The sequence below is a fragment of the Ranitomeya imitator genome, chromosome 10 (assembly GCF_032444005.1).
Source record: "Ranitomeya imitator isolate aRanImi1 chromosome 10, aRanImi1.pri, whole genome shotgun sequence".
NCBI classification, from domain to species: domain Eukaryota; kingdom Metazoa; phylum Chordata; class Amphibia; order Anura; family Dendrobatidae; genus Ranitomeya; species Ranitomeya imitator.
This window is the reverse complement of record NC_091291.1, coordinates 71,971,824-71,992,663: the sequence shown is the minus strand read 5'-3', so window position 1 is coordinate 71,992,663 and position 20,840 is coordinate 71,971,824. Positions and strand designations below refer to the sequence as shown.

At 45.3% G+C, this 20,840-nt stretch overlaps 1 protein-coding gene across 14 annotated transcripts in view; it reads left to right on the top strand.

The window, feature by feature from the left end:
* Positions 1-20,840, top strand: part of PHLDB1 (pleckstrin homology like domain family B member 1) — a 283,627-nt gene that overhangs the window by 203,537 nt on the left and 59,250 nt on the right. For 10 of the 14 annotated variants that reach the window (XM_069741030.1, XM_069741031.1, XM_069741027.1 and 7 more), the window contains 4 exons: positions 3,589-3,867; positions 6,125-6,268; positions 8,064-8,201; positions 10,636-10,764. In XM_069741030.1, coding sequence (XP_069597131.1) covers positions 3,589-3,867; positions 6,125-6,268; positions 8,064-8,201; positions 10,636-10,764 — 690 coding nt within the window. The remainder of the gene's footprint in view (positions 1-3,588; positions 3,868-6,124; positions 6,269-8,063; positions 8,202-10,635; positions 10,765-20,840) is intronic. The other 4 variants (XM_069741034.1, XM_069741029.1, XM_069741040.1 and 1 more) reach the window with 1 other exon arrangement.

The window sequence follows — 20,840 nt, the reverse complement described above, 5'->3', positions numbered from 1 at the left end:
CCGCGGGTAACGCACTCCGTTAACTCTGCTATTAACCCTGTGTGTCCCCAACTTTTTACTATTGATGCTGCCTACTACTTCATTCACTTGAGGGGTGTTTGTCGTGTTATGTGCATGAAAACACTGCTTCTGATTGGCGGTAAAATCATTACCGCCGGTCAGAGATCCGCAATTCTGGCAGAGTGAGCCCGCAACTATGATTGAAGGTAAAAAAGTTTACCTCTGGTCACTGGCGTCGGCTGATGGAACCACTGCTCTCATCAGCCTACACCTGCTGCTACTAATAACAGTGAGAGCAGGGGCGGCTGATGGGAGTATTAATCAGCTGCCACCTGCGCTCTAAATAAATAATTAAAACAAACAAAAAACAAAAGACAGGTAAAACTCAGAGCTGCGGGCTGCACCCCTCAGCTGTCAGCATTAGCAAGGCTGGTTACCAAGAATAGAGGGGTCCCCACTCCATATATTTTTAAAATTATTTAAATAAATACGTAGTTTAAAAAAAAAACAGCGTGGAGTCCCACCCCCCTTCCCATTTTTGACATCCAAGCTAAAGCAGACAGCTGGGGGCTGGATTTCTCATGTTGGTAAGAGGCCATGGACATTAGCCCCTCCCAGCCTAAACATAGCAGCCCCCAGCCACCCAGACTAAGCACATCTTTTAGATCCGCCAATTCTGGTGCTTTGCCCGGCTCTTCCCACTTGCCCTGTAGCAGTGGCAAGTGGGGTTCAAATTTGTGATGTTGTTGTCACCTTTGTGAAAAATGAGAGAAACCAGCACCAAACAACTTATGGTAAAACATACCTTTTCAAGCTTGCTCTGCAGACCAGCAGTGTATGGCTTGCAAAATCCCGAGTGCAACACCTGAAACGATCAATGTCGTGCAAAGTCCAAGCCAAAAAGTAAAAAATAGGTGGCACTCTGTGATGCAGTAAAACAATCCTTTCTTTATTCAATACAAGTATTACATGGATGCAGGAGAGCAGGTTCAGTGAAGGACGACTGTCGTATCGCGTCGATAAGCAGCTTCAACGGGTTCATCTATACCTGGTACCGTTGAAGCTCTGATCGACACGAAACAGCCGTCGTCCTTCGCTACACCTGCTCTCCTGCATCCATGTACTACTTGCGTTGAATAAAGAAAGGATTGTTTTACTGCATCACAGAGTGCCACCTATTTTTTCCCCTTTAGTCTGGACTTCGATGTCACCTTTGTATTGTCCGGTGACATCATGCCCACAGCTTAGTAATGGAGAGGCGTCTATCAGACTCCTATCCACTATTAATCCCATAGTTGTATGTATAGTTGTATGGTAAATAAAGGCACAGCCAGAATAACGTCTTTTATTTGGAATAAAACAAAACACACTTTGTCATTTTTAAATAAAAAAGTAAAACAGGTGAGTATAACGCTTATTCCACCGAAGCCCTCGTGTCCAGTAATTAAAAAATAAAAATAAAAGCAACCATATCCCTCACCTGTCCGTCATGCCGTGCCCCAACAGTAAGACGGACTTCCTGGTGAAGTCCGTGTTCGGTGGCCATGCCCGAACAGTAGGTGTTCAGTATGGACGCCAATCTCTATTTGTGACAGTTCTGATCTGCTTAATCTTTTTTGGTCACGAGTGGATCGCTTCTAAGGCCGGTGTCAAACTTGCAACTGCAATGTGAGAGACTCGCATCAATACCCAGCACTGCCGCCGCCAGCTGTTTGGACCGAAACGTTCAGCTGCATAAAAATACATGCAGCCGCAAACTCTGGACCTGAGTGCTGGCGGCAGGGCCGGGTATTGAGGCGAGAGACTTGCGCCAGTTTCTTGCATTGCAGTTGCAAGTGAGACTCCGGCCTAAGAGTAACCACAACTCTCCCTCCATAGCAACAGGTAAAAATGTCAACTGTCCCAACTCACTAGGGTGCCCTGGAGCCTTCTACTAATAGCCGATCTCCCATCGCATCTCCCCCCACAAAGCTCCAAACTGTGCAAGAAAGGTGAAGTGTTTTCATGGTCTTCAATGTTCACAAATTCCCACAGGCACACTCTGATCTTGGGAAAACGCTGCTCTGGCCATAAAATGAGCCCAGCTTTCTAATGACCCCATAAGTTTAGAGCGGGATGTCCAGTATTCTGTGGGTGTGAAGCTCGGGGGTCTGTGCACTTTCGGCTGTGGTATGTGTGTGATAGATTCTGTAAGGCTGGTTTCACATTTGCGTTTTTTTTTGAGTTTTTGCGCCCAAAAATGCAAAAAAAACATGCGTTTTTACCCCTATACTTAACATTAAAAATGCATGCGTTTTTTGGCATGCGTTTTGACGACACATGCGTTTTTTCTCTGCATGCGTTGTATTGCAGAAATGCAACATGTAGTTATTTTTAGCGGCGTTTTTTTTGCCGCAAAAAAAGCATGTGTTTCTTTGCGGCAAAAAAACGTATTGATGTCTATGTAAACGCATGCGTTTTTAAACACATGCGTTTGCATGCGTTTTTATAGAAAAACACAAGAATACACACTGATAAGCCACCCCCCAACCCTAACCCTAACCCTAGGGATCCTAACCCTAAGGGTTAGGGTTAGGATCCCTAGGGTTAGGGTTAGGATCCCTTGGGTTAGGGTTAGGATCCCTAGGGTTAGGGTTAGGATCCCTAGGGTTAGGATCCCTAGGGCTAGGGTTAGGGTTAGAGTTTGTGTTAGGGTAAGAGTTTGGGTTAGGATTAGGGTTAGAGTTTGGGTTAGGGTTTGTGTTTTAGGGTTAGGGTTAGTTTGGGTTAGGGTTAGAGTTTGTGTTAGGGTTACAGTTTGTGTTAGGGTTACAGTTTGTGTTTTAGGGTTGGTTAGGGTTTGTGTTAGGGTTTGTGTTAGGGTTTGTGTTAGGGTTTGTGTTAGGGTTTGTGTTAGGGTTTGTGTTAGGGTTTGGGTTCGGGTTTGGGTTAGGGTTTGGGTTAGAGTTTGTGTTTTAGGGTTAGGATCCCTAGGGTTACTAGGGATCCTTACCCTAACCCTAGGTATTTCTGTTTTATAGTGGGTTTTCTAGTTGATTTTGATGATTGGCAGCTGTCACACACTTCTCATCATGCGTTTCAAAAACGCAAACGCAGGAAAAAACGCATGTAAACGTGTCAAAACGCCGCGTTTGTGTTAAAACATGCAAAAACGCATGTGCCTAAAAAACGCAGCGTTTAAACGCGTTTTTTCACCAAATGCGTTTGCGTTTAAAACGCTGCGTTTTTAAACGCAAATGTGAAACCAGCCTAAGCTCAATTTTGGTCTTATTTTGTTATCTTGTCCTGACATGAATGCTAATAAATATAGCGTAATAAAGTGGAGTATAATAATGCCGTATGGTAACAAGCCTTTATTTTGCAATTTATTTTCTAGTTATCAGATATTCTGGATGAGCAGACAGTTGTAGAAAAGCAGAGAGGGTAGGATGCCTTCAGAAGGAATGTTCCAAGGTTCCTCATAAATCACAGGGTATTTTAGGTGATCTCCTCAGAGTCTCTGCTCCGCGTTTTGTTTCTGGTGTTGGGGCCCCTTGTGACGCCTTACATTGGAAGCTCCATCTAATCCCATTATTATTGTGCCCACAGGAGCGGCAGAGACTGGAAACTATCCTTAATTTATGTGCCGAGTACAGTAAAACGGATGAATGCACCAGCCCGGCCCGGTTAGAGGAGTTACGGGCCTTCCCTTCATTGGGTACTAAGCCAGACAGCCCTATGTCTCTGGGTACGCGGAGGCCATCCTGGGACAGTGCGAAGGATCGCAGCCTGGAAAACAGCGCCAACCAAAGTAAAGCACAGCGAGAGCTTCATGACGAGGACACACAGAAGGAGGAGAACAGCAGCACTGAGAGCACCCAACATGAGGTAACCAAGAGCCATCCTCCGCCATGTGCATAGAAAGCCACAAGGTGTCCTACCAGGGGGCAGTCACATAGGCTCACAGGGGAATTTATACCAATTTTAGGTGTGTGTTTTTACTTTTCGGTGTTAGTGGTGCATTTTAGGGGTAAGTACAGTACAATACTATTCCTATACACAGTATATGGTAGATTTTTAGCTGAGGTTATTCATTTCTATGTCATGCCTATTAGTTTCAGATACACCATAGTTTTTTTGCAGACCCAAGTATCTGTTGTATACCAGTGAAGATTAGGGGGCAGGTAACAGTTTGTGATTTTTAGCTTTCCTAGGAAGTGTGACTGCAGGATCAGACTACACCGTGTCTGATTGTAGTCTGTTACCATGGCGACACAGTGCTTTTGCACAGGAGCTGTAGAGATTTTGTTAATACCGTACATGTTATTTGCAAGATTGTTTTATTTTAAATACTCTAAAGCAGAGGTCCCTAACTCCAGTCCTCAAGGCCCACCAACAGGTCATGTTTTCAGGATTTCCTTTGCATTGCACGGGTGATGCAATTATTACCTGGGAAAGACTAAGGAAATCCTGAAAACATGACCTGTTGGTGGGCCTTGAGGACTGGAGTTGGGGACCTCTGCTCTAAAGCAAAAAAAATAGTAAGGAATAACAGAGTAGCCTTTAAAGTAAAGAATAAATGAAACCTTTCAGAAAAGCGAATTTCAACACATGTAAATATAGGACAATTCATACTGACCTATCCAGGGCTCGGCTCATTTACTCTAATGTGTTTCTATTTTGGGGGCTATTTTTCTTACTCTGTGGATAAAATAAAATCTATTGCACCTGTTGTCAGAATATAGATCTAGTGTTAAGGCATGGCCAAGCCTGAAGCCTCCTCTCGAAGCGTCACTGCCCCCGGGGAATGTCAGAACTTGTGTGGGAAAAACATGTTCTCAAGAATCTGAGGGTATTAAAATAAAAACATATAAAATGCAGTTATATACTTCCAACCATATGTCATACATGGATCCAGGACTGCTTAGGCCAAAGGGAGTCTGTCAAGCCCAATACCCCAATGTATACATTCACATACAGGACTTGGACGCTATAATAATCATACTTGTGTACAGATTTTAATAATTTTTTTTGCAAAAACAGTTTTATTAAAGATGTAGAGGAGTGTTCTTCTACTCCCTCAGGCATGCAGGCTGAGGATTCATCATAGACAGCGCTCCTTTTAGCCCTGTTAATCGGGGTGACAGACTCCCTATAAAATCATTTATTACAATTGTACTTGCTGTCCACAGTCCTCTTGGTCCCTCACTTTTCACTGTTGTGGTTGAATTACAGGATGATAATAATAATATGTATTTATTTAGTTTCTTCAAATTCTGCAGTGTATTGAGATTGGATTATGCTGACCATACACATATGGATGTCTGCCAACCTGGCCGACCGTCTAGTATGTATGGCGGTGACCATACACATATGGATGTCTGCCAACCTGGCCAACCATCTAGTATGTATGGCGGTGACCATAAACATGGATGTCTGCCAACCTGGCCGACCATCTAGTATGTATGGCGGTGACCATACACATATGGATGTCTGCTAACCTGGCCAACCATCTAGTATGTATGGCGGTGACCATTGACAAGAGATGTAGAGGCAAGAATGATCTTTTTATTGAGCACCCATACCAACACCTCCGAGAGCCCAACATGTATTGTACCATCTTGGGCACTAGTCCTGTCATGTGCCAAAGGAGAAGTGACCTCACACGTGCGACCCTCTGGTCACTTACATGAGAGTTCCTCAGCAAGGGTTTTTCGGAATTCCCATAGAAGTTAAAGGGAACCTGCACAAGGCAATCTTGCCTTGTGCAGGCGTGTACTATGGAGGACAGAGAATGAACTTCAATCCAATATTGCAGCCAGCATGCAGCCAGCGGGTAAGGAAAGGGTGACTCAAACACCCGAAAACTCCGCCCATATGACCCAAAACCAGTCCCGCCAAATTCAGGTGACAGAGTCCCTTTAATGAAGAGAACGGTAGCCACCTCCTATATTTACAGCAGGATAAGATGGGGTTTGCTTAGTTCACAGACGTGGGAACCCCATTTATGAGACATTGATGGCATATCCTATGGGCATTAATGTTTGAGATGCGAGTAACACTTTTAGTAACGATCCGGTAAAATGGAGAGTGATCTAAACAGATAAACAAGTAGATAAGAAACCTTTTTTTCTTGACTTTCCAGCAAGAAGATGCCGTGTCACCCGGAGATGTCACCGGTGAGTTGCTTGGTTTGGAAGACCAGCGCAGGATGACGTTAAGCCGCGTGGATCAGCTGAAGAACAAAGTGACAGAACTTGAACGGCAATTACAGGAGAGCACACAAGAGGTTAGAGTCCTCCCATACATGCAGTTTGCTGCTCAGTCACTCACATTAATAGGTTTATTAAGCGGAGATCCTCTTTTTTTTTTTTTCTGTTTCGTTGTAGGAACAAGGGCAGGTTGTTCCCCATGTTCGGTGGACAAGAATGTTCCAGGCACTCATGTGGAATGAAATGATTTAATCCAGTACACACATGGTAATCCAGTTACAGAAGTTTCAGCCCAGCCCAGGCTTTCCAGTTCTGTAATTGGATTACTATGTCCTGGATTAAATCATTTCATTCCACATGTAAGTGGCGGGACCATTTTAATGTCTCTCCACGAGCACCACAGCCATGCGGAGTGCCTACCACCCGCTCTAACGTTGCGTCTCCATAACCTCTCTCCACGAGCACCACAGCCTTGCGGAGTGCCCACCACCCTCTCTAACATTGGGTCTCCATAACCTCTCTCCATGAGCAAAACAGCCATGCAGAGTGCCCACCACCCTCTCTAACATTGGGTCTCCATAACCTCTCTCTCCATGAGCAAAACAGCCATGCGGAGTGCCCACCGCCCGCTCTAACATTGGATCTCCATAACCTTTCTCCATGAGCACCACAGCCATGCATAGTGCCCACCACCCTCTCTAACATTGGGTCTCCATAACCTCTCTCCACGAGCACCACAGCCATCGGAGAGCCCACCACCCGCTCTAACGTTGGGTCTCCACAACCTCTCTCCATGAGCACCACAGCCATCGGAGAGCCCACCACCCGCTCTAACGTTGGGTCTCCACAACCTCTCTCCACGAGCACCACAGCCATCGGAGAGCCCACCACCCGCTCTAACGTTGGGTCTCCACAACCTCTCTCCTCCACGAGAACCACAGCCATCGGAGAGCCCACCACTCACTCTAACGTTGGGTCTCCATAACCTCTCTCCACTAGCACCACAGCCATGCGGAGTGCCCACCACCCGCTCTAACGTTGGGTCTCCATGCTCACACTTGACTTTATATCTTACTTTATTATGTTTTCTATAACATCAAAAGTAGTGAATTTTGGAAAAAACTTTAACACATGCCCTAGGTTAGAGAGGCATGGCCGGAGGATTGAGAAACTTTTTTCCATTTGTCATCAGTTTTCAATACCTTTTAAAGTATTTATTGGGGTGAGACAAACCTTTGCAGAAAACTAAAGCCAGTCATACTTACCTGCACCCATGTGGATTCCGCTCAGGCCGCTCCATGGTCTGCAGAGACGAGAAGTAGTTATGTCACTCTTCCATCATTGGCCAGACAGCTGCAGCCTGTGATTGACTGCAGCAGTCAGGTGACTTGTGCAGCATGCTATTGGATGTTTTATAAAGTTATGCTCAAAGTCAATAACCGGCTGCAGCGGTCAGGCCTGGTGGTGGCACTGTGCCATCACTGCTTCCTGTGTCTGACCCGAACGTGGAGCGGCCAGGGCCGGGTCCACCTGGGTGTCGGGAGGTGAGAGTGACTGAGTTATGGGTTTCGTCTCCTATCCTCTCTGTAAAGTTTTGCTTTTCCCAAATGGCTACTTTAAAGCTGGGGCTCAGCGCTAACATGGTGTTCCTTGTGGTAAAATTGTGCCATCATGGTGTCACTATGGAGAAAAATAAAGCGGTAAGTCGCCTTGTAATGGTTTGTAATGCCGGGAAGGTTCTTTCCTTTTCGTGGTGAAGCCTTTTGGAAAGTAAGAACCGTAAATGTCATAATCATGGTATATTGTTAGTGGCGCTGGGCCGCTGTGACGGCACTGATGACAGACCCCTGTGTTTGTCCCCCCTATACACAGGCAGAGGTGGAGCGGGCGTTGCTGCAGGGCGAGAAGGAGGCCGAGCTGGCTCAGATGCAGCAGGAGCAGAGGATGGTTCAGCAGCTTCAGGACAGTCTCGGTGCACTGGAAAGTAACATCCACAAGGAGAAAGAAAAGGTACCAGAAATACTGGCGTAGTTCCCGCCCCTGTACAGTACTACCCTCCTCCTTCCCTCTCTGTCCCTATTTTTCCCACTGCTGATGGCTCTTTTATCTTTCTGACCTTTATGAGTGGGAAGAGAATCTATTATCGGATAAAATAAAGTGACCTTTTTAGTGATGCTGAATAGACGTATAGATACGTCCCATTATTGGATTCTTCCATTGCCAGAGCGGCCTGACAACACCTCTATAACACTGTGTAGAATAAGCGGCTCCCTGTAGGACCACGGCCTCGTCCTGCTGCACATCTAACCCCATGCATGGAAGGATGACGCGTTCCGAGAGGCTCGCACAGCCCGCCGTCCTGCTGGATCTGCTCCCGTATACATCACCATGCCATCCTCCGTGCCATGGAGGAGAGTTGCCAGCATCCGGCAGTGAGGCGCAGTGCTGTCCCGTGCTCACCGCCGATGTACAAGAATAGACAACGTACCCGCAGAATCTGCCCCTCTGCAGGGTCATCACATCGTGAAGGTGCGGGACATTCCAGAGAATACCCATATATACTACATAGCCTCAGATGGGTCACGTTCCACCAGTTAGTGGATGTCAGGCGGAAGGAGGGAAGTCATAAGGGAGGCCGCACACTCCACATACCCGTCATCCTCGGCTAGCGGCCATCACCGTCCTTCTCCACACACGTGGACCGAGCATGATGTGTTATCTGGTGGCAGCTGATCTCCAGTAAGGACCAAACGATTGGTATGTGCTCCAGCCTTCAGTCCCCGACTCGAGACTCCCTTATGCCTCTTACATGGCTGGTCCCACAGACCATGAGGAATATTGCCAGTATAGGCTGCGCTCTCCCCATAGCGTCACATCTATGCACTGCCATCAGGAATGACTGTGCACAATCTACCTTGTGTGCAAGTCTGTAAGTAATAAATGTTCCCTGGTAAGTTGTGGTAGGAATATAGTATCTGTGGGGACTGTGGATGTCTAGCGTTGGTCAGTGTCTCTGCTGCTTTTCTCCCTCGTGTTAGAATGGCATGGATTGCCAACATAACATCTACCAAGGTAAGGGGCAGCTGGTATGACATGTGCTAGGGACGCACTACCGGGCACAGACAAGATGGATGCTTAGGCTTCAGTCCACCATTGGGGCCATTGTAGAAGATGTGTGCAGCTGGCCCTCGTATATGGGGAGCGCCGTCTTCTACACTCTTCAGTTGCACACATGAGGACGTCCCTTAGACAACTCCCATCGTCACGGCAGCCAGTCACTGAGCTCCGCAGACCTGTCACCGAGCGCACACTGGGCCTCCATCTGGTGAATGGAGCCCGTACACAGCACATACCGTGGGCTGATGGTCCCGACACCGCGTACACTTACCATAATCTCCTATAAGAACCTCACAGGGGAGACAGTCGCTTACTTTGGCTGCATACAGAAGGTGCTGCCCCATACGGTACATGGTGCCGCCATCAGTCGTTTCCTGTCTTGCTGCAATGCTTCATGTTTTTCTCTCTGCCATCTCATGGTTTAGCATTTTATCTGGAGTTTGTGTATTATCTCTCTGGTGACTTTTTTTTCTGAATAGTGGGAACCACTCATAACTTCAGTGTGAAATCTGCGGAGAAGTAAAAGGTTTAGGGCGCAATCAGACGGCCGTATAAAGAGCATGGACTGGCTGGCGGCTCTCCCGAGCATGACGGCTACATGGATTTCACTCAGGCCTGGATAGCCGCCAGCCTGTCCGGGCACTGAGTTTCGATCTCGCTCCCATTTATACGTCCGTCTGACTGCGCCCTTCCTATGACATCTGTTAATGAGCCGAGCTGGGACTTGTGTACAGCGTATACCAGCAGGTGTAAGGGTTAGTCCTGTACATGTGGGCATGTGAATGTCGGCGTATGTCATCCTATTAACCCGGATTAATTCTACTAATATCCTTCTCACTCTGCATGCTGTAGTTGCTGTAGGTAAGTACTCCTGAGACTGGCCGCCTGTATACCAGGAATCAGCATTTCCCGGCCATTCCCACCCACTCGTGTGAGCAGAGGTGAATCTGTCATGCGCTGGAGGGTGGGAATTGCTGTGATCTCACACTGACGCTCTGCAGCAGAGCTGTGTGTGTCGCTGGTTGTGTTGGCGTCAGTCTTGGGCACAGTCCGCGCTTGTAAATGGTGTGCAGATGTGTCTAATCCATGGCAGAGAGCTGTTGCAGTGTCCTCTGGCAGTGAGTACCGAGATGCCCTGTCATCCACTCTTCCTACTTTATATATTGTCTTCTTCTCTTCATATTCCTGATATTCGCCCTTTCATTCTCCCGTTTTCTGTCCCTCTGACCCTTTATTAAGTCCTACATCTCATGGCTGTGCATGGCTGAGGTTACAGTGCAGTGTCCTGTTCCCCATTTTTGTCTTTTGGATAACCCTCGGGATTAAGGTGCGGGAGAAGCTGGAGCAGCAAAGGATGGAAATGCAGAGTGTCCAGCTTTCTCACCATGACCTCCAGAGACAACTCCATAATTGCCCCGAAGCTCTAAGGGAGCAGGTGCAGTGCCAGCTCACGCGGGTCAGTCTGCCGGTAGTGGGCCTCATGCCACAGTCTCACATGTCTCACCCTCTTGTGTTTGTTACTGTGTGGACAGGTTTGTGTTGTGCTCCCCTCCCCTGGTCAGGACCGCTCTTACTGCTCGCTGGCTAATGGAGATGTGTCCTTGTGTGATTCTCTGGCTTATTTATCACAGCGCTGTCCCGCTTCTCCTCTTCTACCATGTTTCCTTATTTCCATATATCCATGATAATATTCATTCATTCATTCATTCATTCATTAGAAATTAATTATTTTACAAATTCTCCAGATACTCAGAAATACCTGAAATAACACACACGCCAGGTACTTACCCTCCCAGGCCCAGCACCGGGTCACCACTACTGCTCAGGTCTGTGTTGCATTGGTGATATCACATTGACAGCATGCGTCACCGCTGCAGACAATCACTGAGTTCAGCAGCCCTGTCGATGGCACAGTCTGCTGAGCTCAGTGACTGACTGGCTGCAGTGACGATGGGAGCTGTCTAAGGGACGTCCTCACTGCAGCCTAAACACGGAGGCAGGAGCAGCAGCCATGGGAGGGTGAGGACCTGCTTTGTTTGTTATTGTACAGCATTTGGATGCACTTTTCTGAAATTTCCACCTTTAAGCCCTTGTTACTTTTAGGTCCTATTTTCTGTCCTGATCATTTTCCTAATGCATCTTGTTAACAATCAGAATTACTTTATTTTAATGCACAGCTCCAGATTCTCTGTGTAAATGTAGGTTTCACACCTTGTGACTGGCTGCAGCCACCACTAGAGGGCGTGCTGGAGTGGCATGGAGTAGGCTGCTGTGGGACTTATAGCGGCGGCTGATGGTAGCCAAAATGTTAAGATTTAAAGGGAATATGTCACCAGGTGTTTGTTACCCCATCTGAGAGCAACATGATATAGGGGCAGCGACCCTGAATCCAGTGATGACGTTTGACTGGGTTGCTTGCTGTAGTTTTCATAAAAACCGTCTCTTTTCTCTGCTCTAGATCTAGCAGCTCTCTGAGTCCTGAGCTCTATATAACCCCGCCCACACCACTGATTGGCAGGCTTCTGTGTACACTGTGCATAGGTGGAAAGTGGCCATCAGTGGTGGGGCATTTTTGGACTACCCGCCTGCAGGCCAAGTAGTCGTCTAGTGATAATCTCCTGCTGATAAACCAGTTGCTTCATAAAAACTGCACTAAGCAGCCCAGTAAGTGACACCGTGCTGGAATCAGTATTTCTGCCACTACATAATGCTGCTCTGAGATTAGATAGCAAATACTTGCTGACAGATTATTATTAAAAATATGCCTTTTCAGGGAATTTGGAGGTCTGACCACTAGCCAGGTACATTACGATTTTTTTTTCAATGTTTTTCCCACTTAGTTGCATTACATGTGCTGCACATGGAGTGTCTGCTTTGGCTTCTTACCCAAGTCATGTTGCAAGTTGAAGGGTCGAGCTGAGTTTTAGGATTGCTACCCCAATAGGTGGCGCTAGAGTTCATGCCCTCTTCCTCTGTGGAGGCATTTAAATATTTAGAAGGCCCATGTGCCAATACAAAGGGCAGTCTTGATGTATCAGGGCCAAAGTCTGTTTAATTCATTACCTCGTTACTGTCTGTGCGAGATGGGGCTGATGACGATACCAGAGCAGACACTGCCATGGGTGAAGGCTTCTAGCTTGGCCCTAAGTGTAGCATAATGTGAGCACGCTGGGCTAAACTGGTCTACAGGCCATAATATAACACGTCTACCGAGTGAGGCGTCGAGGCAGAGGAAGCGGCCCACCCCTGCCTCTACTTATGTGGGTGGTCTGCGTCGCAGGACCACCTGATGGCCCAGTTATGTTGTGCACCATTGTGGTGGATCTGTATGCATGAGAAATAATAGAATTGCTGGCACTAACACACCCTCCAGGAATGCATTTAGGCAAACATTCATGCGGATTGCCAGATACCGTACATGTGTCGTGTAAAATGTTGTGCACGCCTGGTCAAAATTACTGTTGTTGTGAACAGCTATGCAAATCAAAGAGTAAATGATGTCTAAAGTGGCTAAAGTTAAGGATGACACATTTCCTTTGTATTTTAGGCAAAAATATATATTTTTTTTCAGATTTTACATTTTAAAAATTACAAAAAGGAAAATGGGCCAATGCAAAAGTTTGCACACCCTACATGGTTAGTAGCACCCCTTTTACAAGTAACACAGCTTGTAAACACTTTTTGTAGTCAGTCAAGAGTCTTTCAATTTTTGTTTGAGGGATTTTCATCCATTCTTCCTTGGAAAATTCTTCCAGTCCTGTAAGATTCCCAGGTTGTCTTGCATGTACTGCTATTTTGAGGTTTAGCCACAGATTTTCAATGATGTTCTGATTAGGGGACTGTGAGGGCCATTGTACAACCTTCAGCTTGTGCCTTTTGAGGTCATCTGTTGTGGATTTTGACGTGTGTTTAGGATCATTATCAATTGTAGAAGCCATCCCCTTTTCAACTTCAGCTTTTTTATTACAGATGGTGTTATGTTTGCATCAAGAATTTGTTGACATTTCATTGAATTCATTCTTTCCTCTACCCGTGAAATGTTCCCTGTGCCATTAGCTGCAACACAACCCCAAAGCATGATTGATCTACCCCCATGCTTAACGGGTGGTGAGATGTTCTTCCTGAAATTCTGTGCCCATTTTTCTCCACATATACCTTTTGATCATTGTGGTCAAAGTGTTCTATATTCACCTCATCGGTTCTCAGGACTTGTTTCAGAAATGTATCAGGCATGTTTAGATGTTGTTTTGCATATGCTTCACACTGAATTTTATGGTGCGGCAAATTAGAGGTTTTCTTCGGATGACTCTTCAATGAAGGCCATATTTGTGCAGGTGTCTCTGAACAGTAGATCAATGTTCCTCAACTTCAGAGACTGATAAATCTTTCTGAAGTTCTTTTTCAGTCAGGCGGGAGTTCTGATTTGCATCTCTAGCAATCCTATGAGCAGCTGTCACTGATATTTTGCTTGGTCTTCCAAGCCTTATCTTGACCTCCACTGTTCCTGTTAACTGCCATTGCTTAATTACATTTCGAACGGAGGAAAGGACAACTTGAAAACGCTTTTCTATCTTTTTATAGCCTTCTCCTGGTTTGTGGGCCTCCGCCACTTTCAGAGAGACAGGCAGCTGCTTAGAAGAACCCATGGCTGCTGGTTTTGGCACAAGGTTAGGATGAGTTTTTATAAAGATATAAAATTTGGATTAATATACGAAAACGTGGAAACTCCAGCTCTAAAAATGGTGAAAATCTTTATTAGTCCATCTTCATTTAAAAGGACATCCTTACAGGTTTACTAAGGACACCGGTGGTTACATGAATGTAGGCAACGCGTTTCGATCACGCATTTTTGCCCAACTCACGCCCCCATAAAAAATATATTTTATATTAGTATTTACTATTTGTATATATTTTCTGCTATTTTCCGCTTTGTCTTGCGATAGAATTTATGCAGCAGTGACCTGCAGGACCTGTCTATTTGTCATGTGATTTCAATGGAATATGTGATAGGTCCATAGTATATATATAAGCAAGACCAAATGTGGAATGTATATGGGCATGAATAAGATCCTGCTTGATCGAAACGCGTTGCCTACATTCATGTAACCACCGGTGTCCTTAGTAAACCTGTAAGGATGTCCTTTTAAATGAAGATGGACTAATAATGATTTTCACCATTTTTTGAGCTGGAGTTTCCACGTTTTCGTATTTTGCTGCTGCTTGGCGTCTCGGTCTGGACGCATCTCCGTGCTCAATCATCTATGGTCTGGTTGGTGAGCTGGCTACGGCTTTGTGCCGTTTTTTTCTCTTTATTATAAAATTTGGATTACCTGACTTTTCCTAACGATGATCAAGAACAATCCATAAGCCTAACGGGCCAATTAAGGTCTGAAATCTTGGTCAAAGTTATCTGAGCACATAAATCTTTAAGGGTGCCCAGACACTTTTACATCAGCCCAATTCCATTTTTGTAATTTTGAAAATGAAAAAAGGCAAACAATACTTTTTTTTATGGGGGCGTGAGTTGGGCAAAAATGCAAAGGAAGTGTGTCATCTTTAACTTTAGGTCATTTCATCTTCAACTTGCATAACTGTTCACAATAACAGTAATTTTTACCCGGAGTGCCCAAACTTTTACATGCCACTGTATAGTGGTGCTCAGCATCAGATAATGCAGTACAATTGTGAACAAAAAAGCATGAAAAGCTAAATGAGAGCGGCACTCACCACCACTATGTGACAAAAGCAGCACTATTGATAAGTCGGGCACATTACAGTGCTGCCTTTTCTAGTAGTGGTGAGTGCCGCTCTCATTCAGCTTTTTATGCTCACAATTGTTTACATGAGAAAGGAGCTTTTTTGCTAGTGACCATAAATATAACCATGGACACTTTGTTTTGCATCTTTATACTTATTGCATGCATAAACCTCTCTAAACACATTTCTATTAACACAATATTCTAATATGTTATCATCCAATGTATAATAATGGGGTTTAGTGTGAATACGTTATTGGCAATTCTCCTCTTATGACAGCAGACTGCACCTGCCACGTACGGTGCTGACCTCCGAGAACTCCAAAGGTGCACAGTCCTCCTCCCTAGAATTCAGACTGAAGCAAGTGTGATCCGGATACTTGTACCCGTCATAATGTCCTACATGACGTCTTACTACTGAAATAAGAATAACCTCTTACAATAAAGTCTCGTCTGTCAGCCAAATAATGACGTACACCAATACTCTGCCATGTAGCGCACATTACAAGTATGAGCTCTAGTGACGACGTGACGTTACAGGCCCAATAATACTAAAGGGAATGTGTCAGCAAGATCATGCCCTTTATCTTTCACCGACCTACGTGCCCTTAAAAAATTTTTTTAAACACATTGATACCTTTCATATTTGTTGCCTCAATCCAGAGAAATGCCTGCTTTTCACAATATGTAAATGAGGTGTTAAGTGCTTTTTCGCTCCCCAGAGCACTAGATGAAGCTCTGCTTTCTCCGGTTTTTTCATTCGTTTGTGCCTCCCTTTCTGATGGATATCTCAACATGTCTGACATGAGGCGCTGGGCAGGAAATCTAGTGCCTGCATGGATCACCGCTCGCCTCGTTCTGCACATGGAGGTGCCTCATCCCAACCACACTGTGCACCAGAAGAAGAGCAGTGAGGACACTTGCCATGTCCTGCTGTATGGCGTGGCTGAGTGGTGCATGCGCCAGTGTTCTCGGCTGGGCACCATTGAGCGTGATAGTGAGGACAGCTGTGACCTACACAGGCACTAGCATTCTTGGCCGGTGCCTGATGTCACAGCACTTACTAATGGAGAGGGAGGCGCTGAGGATGGAAGTAACCTCAGGAGGAACAGTTTTGTTAAGTGCTCTGGGCAGGGAAAAGCACTTAACACATTATATGCTTATTGCTGTAAACGGTTTAGTGGGGTTGATCTTACAGATTCCCTTTATTAAAAGTACTAGTTTTACACAGAATATATAATACATAAATCTACAGGGTTCAAGGATGTCTGTCTGGTTCTCAAGTTTGGATCTATTATTTTCTCTTTCATGATAAAGTGTCACTTTGTTCCTTGGCTTGACCAATGCTTTCTGTGGGGCCTGTGGACACATTTCAGTATTGGAGCTAGGCAGCTACATCTTAATAATGCTTTCTATAGAGCAGGACGAGCCCTACTGTTTACAGATGTCTGCCACAAAAATAAGAGAACACCACAAAAAGAATCGGCATCCGAAGGAAAGTTCTGTGCTCATCTGCTGTCTGTATGTCAGGGGTCCGGTATTCATGAGGCACCCCTCTGGTGGGCTAGCTTATGTATAAGGCAGTACTGTATATGTCTCCAGAAAATGGCCTGGTGTGTAAAGTGCCTTGTGTCCTCACCAATCTGCAAGATGTTTAGAGCGTAACCATCGCTTTCATTCTTATTTCATAAACCTATAGTAGATAAGATATGTTACTAATTTACATATCAGAGGAGTCTGCTTCTATCTCTTCCAGGACTGATTGTTTTCTCTAAGGGTACCGTCACACTATAACATTTCGATCGCTACGACGGTACGATTCGTGACGTTCCAGCGATATCGTTACGATATCGCTGTGTCTGACACGCAGCAGCGATCAGGGATCCTGCTGAGAATCGTACGTCGTAGCAGATCGTATGGAACTTTCTTTCATCGCTGGATCTCCCGCTGTCATAGCTAGATCGGTGTGTGTGACACCGATCTAGCGATCTAGCGATGCGATCCAGCGATGCGTTCGCTTGTAACCAGGGTAAACATCGGGTATCTAAGCGCAGGACCGCGCTTAGTTACCCGATGTTTACCCTGGTTACAAGCATTAAACTAAAAAAAAACAAACAGCACATACTTACATCTGGTGTCCGTCAGGTCCCTTGCCGTCTCTGCTTCCCGCACTGTGACTGCCGGCCGTAAAGTGAAAGCAGAGCACAGCGGCTGTGCTTTCACTTTCACTTTACGGCCGGCAGTCACAATGCGGGAAGCAGACTGCAAGGGACCTGACGGACACCAGAATGTAAGTATGTGCTGTTTGTTTTTTTTTAGTTTAACGCTTGTAACCAGGGTAAACATCGGGTAACTAAGCGCGGTCCTGCGCTTAGTTACCCGATGTTTACCCTGGTTACCCAGGGACCTCGGCATCGTTGGTCGCTGGAGAGCTGTCTGTGTGACAGCTCCCCAGCGACCACACTACGATTTACCTACGATCACGGCCAGGTCATATCGCTGGTCGTGATCGTAGGTAAATCGTATAGTGTGACGGTACCCTAAGGCCACATTCACACATTCAGTAGTTGGTCAGTTTTTTACCTCAGTATTTGTAAGCCAAAATCAGGAGTCAGAGGAAAACCCATAATAGAAACACATCACCATGTCTGTATTTATCACCCACTCCTGGTTCTGGCTTAAGGTACCATCACATTTAGCGACGCTGCAGCGATCTAGACAACGATGCCGATCGCTGCAGTATCGCTGTTTGGTTGCTGGAGAGCTGTCACACAGACCGCTCTCCAGCGACCAACGATCCCGAAATCCCCGGGTAACCAGGGTAAACATCTGGTTACTAAGCACAGGGCCGCGCTTAGTAACCCGATGTTTACCCTGGTTACCATTGTAAAAGTAAAAAAAAAAACACTACATACTTACATTCCTGTCGCGTCCCCCAGCGTCAGCTTCCCTGCACTGTGTAAGCGCTGGCCGGAAAGCAGAGCGGTAACGTCACCGCTGTGCTCTGCTTTATGGCCGACCGGCGCTGACACTGGGGGACGCAGGGAAGCTGACACTGAGGAACGTGACAGGAATGTAAGTATGTAGTGTTTTTTTTTTTTTTACTTTTACAATGGTAACCAGGGTAAACATCGGGTTACTAAGCGCGGCCCTGCGCTTAGTAACCCAATGTTTACCCTGGTTACCAGTGAAGACATCGCTGAATCGGCGTCACACACGCCGATTCAGCGATGTCAGCGGGAGATCCAGCAACGAAATAAAGTCCTGATCATTCCCCAGCGACCAACGATCTCCCAGCAGGGGCCTGATCGTTGTTCGCTGTCACTCATAACGATTTCGTTAACGATATCGTTGCTACATCACAAAAAGCAACGATATCGTTATGTGTGAAGGTACCTTTACAGATACTGATGTAAAATACCGAGCATGTGAACATGGCATAAGGATAGGGAGATCCGAGAAGAACTGTCCTATTATTCTGATCAGAGTGGCATCAGTTTTTCTCAGAGGTGGAGAGAGAGAAAAAAAATGCCTCCATTCTGTCAGTCCGTGAAAATCAAACTGCATCCAAGTGCCATATGAATTTTTTCACTGACCCATAGACTTGCAGTGCTGATCTGGATTCAACACTCGGATCAAAATCAGAGGTGTCCAGTTCTCTCCTCCGACCACTCGGTCTGAGTCAAAAAATCAGATATGTGCACAGCCCACCTAATCAGTGCTGTGAAGTCAGTAAGCCAAACTTCTGAGTCCTCAATTTCCCTGATTCCTGCATGTACATAAAGTGCAGCACAAATTCATCTCACCTAAAAGCCGGGATCCTTAGATCAGGAACAGAACAGACATGTATAGGACATTTCATAACTCCGACCCCACAGCCCTGGTCACTACTGAGCCTGTACATAAAGTGCAGCACAGATTCATCTCAGCTAAAAGTCAAGATCCTTAGATCAGGAACAGAACAGACATTTATAGGACATTTCATAACTCCAACCCCACAGCCCTGGTCACTACTGAGCCTGTACATAAAGTGCAGAACATATTCATCTCATCTAAAAGCCAAGATCCTGAGATCAGGAACAGACATGTATAGGACATTTCATAACTCCGACCCCACAGCACTGGTCACTACTGAGTATGTACATAAAGTGCAGCACAGATTCATCTGTTAAAAGCCCAGATCCTTAGATCAGGAACAGAACAGACATTTATAAGACATTTAATAACTCCGACCCCACAGCACTGGTCACTACTGAGTATGTACATAAAGTGCAGCACAGATTCATCTCGGCTAAAAGCCCAGATCCTGAGATCAGGAACAGAACAGACATGTATAGGACATTTCATAACTCCGACTCCACAGCACTGGTAACTACTGAGCCTGTGCATAAAGTGCAGAACAGATTCATCTCAGATAAAAGCCCAAATCCTGAGATCAGGAATAGAACAGACATTTAGGCCAGGATCACATATACGCGAGATACGGCCGAGTCTCTCAGGTGAAAACCCAGCTCTGGCGCTAAAAGCCCAGATCCTGAGATCAGGAACAGACATTCATAGGACATTTCATACCTCCGACTCCACAGCCCTGGTCACTACTAAGCCTGTATATATAAAGTGCAGCACATATTCATCTCAGCTAAAAGCCCAGATCCTGAGATCAGGAACAGAACAGACATTTATAGGACATTTCATAACTCCGACCCCACAACACTGGTCACTACTGAGCCTGTATATAAAGTGCAGCACAGACTCTTCTCCACTAAAAGCCAAAATCCTTGGATCAGGAACAGAACAGACATTTATAGGACATTTCATAACTTTCCCAAATTATTGTGAGAATATTTACAGCACATCCTGCATTGCACTACTGTACCAATTTATTATATATTTTAGAAGTTGGTCCATTTTATTCTGACTCCGCCATAATGGACACTAACTCCACAGCTCTGCCCATAATATCACATGAGTGCGAGAAAACCACGCATAGCACTCATCAGAGATAATCGTTTGTACGCACGAGCCTTAAGGCAGATTTTCCCATTACTGAAATGGAATTTTATGAGCAGCAACTATAATTTTCTATTTAATGTTCCCTATCTTTATGTGTAATAGACCCTGAAATCTTGCAGATTACCTTACATTCATACATAGGCAATGTCTGCTGAATGTGTGTGTATGTATGTGTGTGTGTGTGTATATATGTGTGTGTGTATGTATATATAAGTATGTATATATATGTATGTATATATATATATATATATATATATGTATATGTATATATATACAGTTAGGTCCATATATATTTGGACAGAGACAACATTTTTCTAATTTTGGTTATAGACATTACCACAATGAAATTTAAACAAAACAATTCAGATGCAGTTGAAGTTCAGACTTTCAGCTTTCATTTGAGGGTATCCACATTAAAATTGGATGAAGGGTTTAGGAGTTTCAGCTCCTTAACATTTGCCACCCTGTTTCTAAAGGGACCAAAAGTAATTGGACAATTGACTCCAAGGCTATTTCATGGAGAGGTGTGGGCAATCCCTTCGTTATGTCATTCTCAATTAAGCAGATAAAAAGCCTGGAGTTGATTTGAGGTGTGGTGCTTGCATTTGGAAGGATTTGCTGTGAAGTAAACATGTGGTCAAAGGCGCTCTCCATGAAGGTGAAACAAGCCATCCTTAAGCTGCGGAAACAGAAAAAAAAACATCCAAGAAATTGCTACAATATTAGGAGTAGCAAAATCTACCATTTGGTACATTCTGAGGAA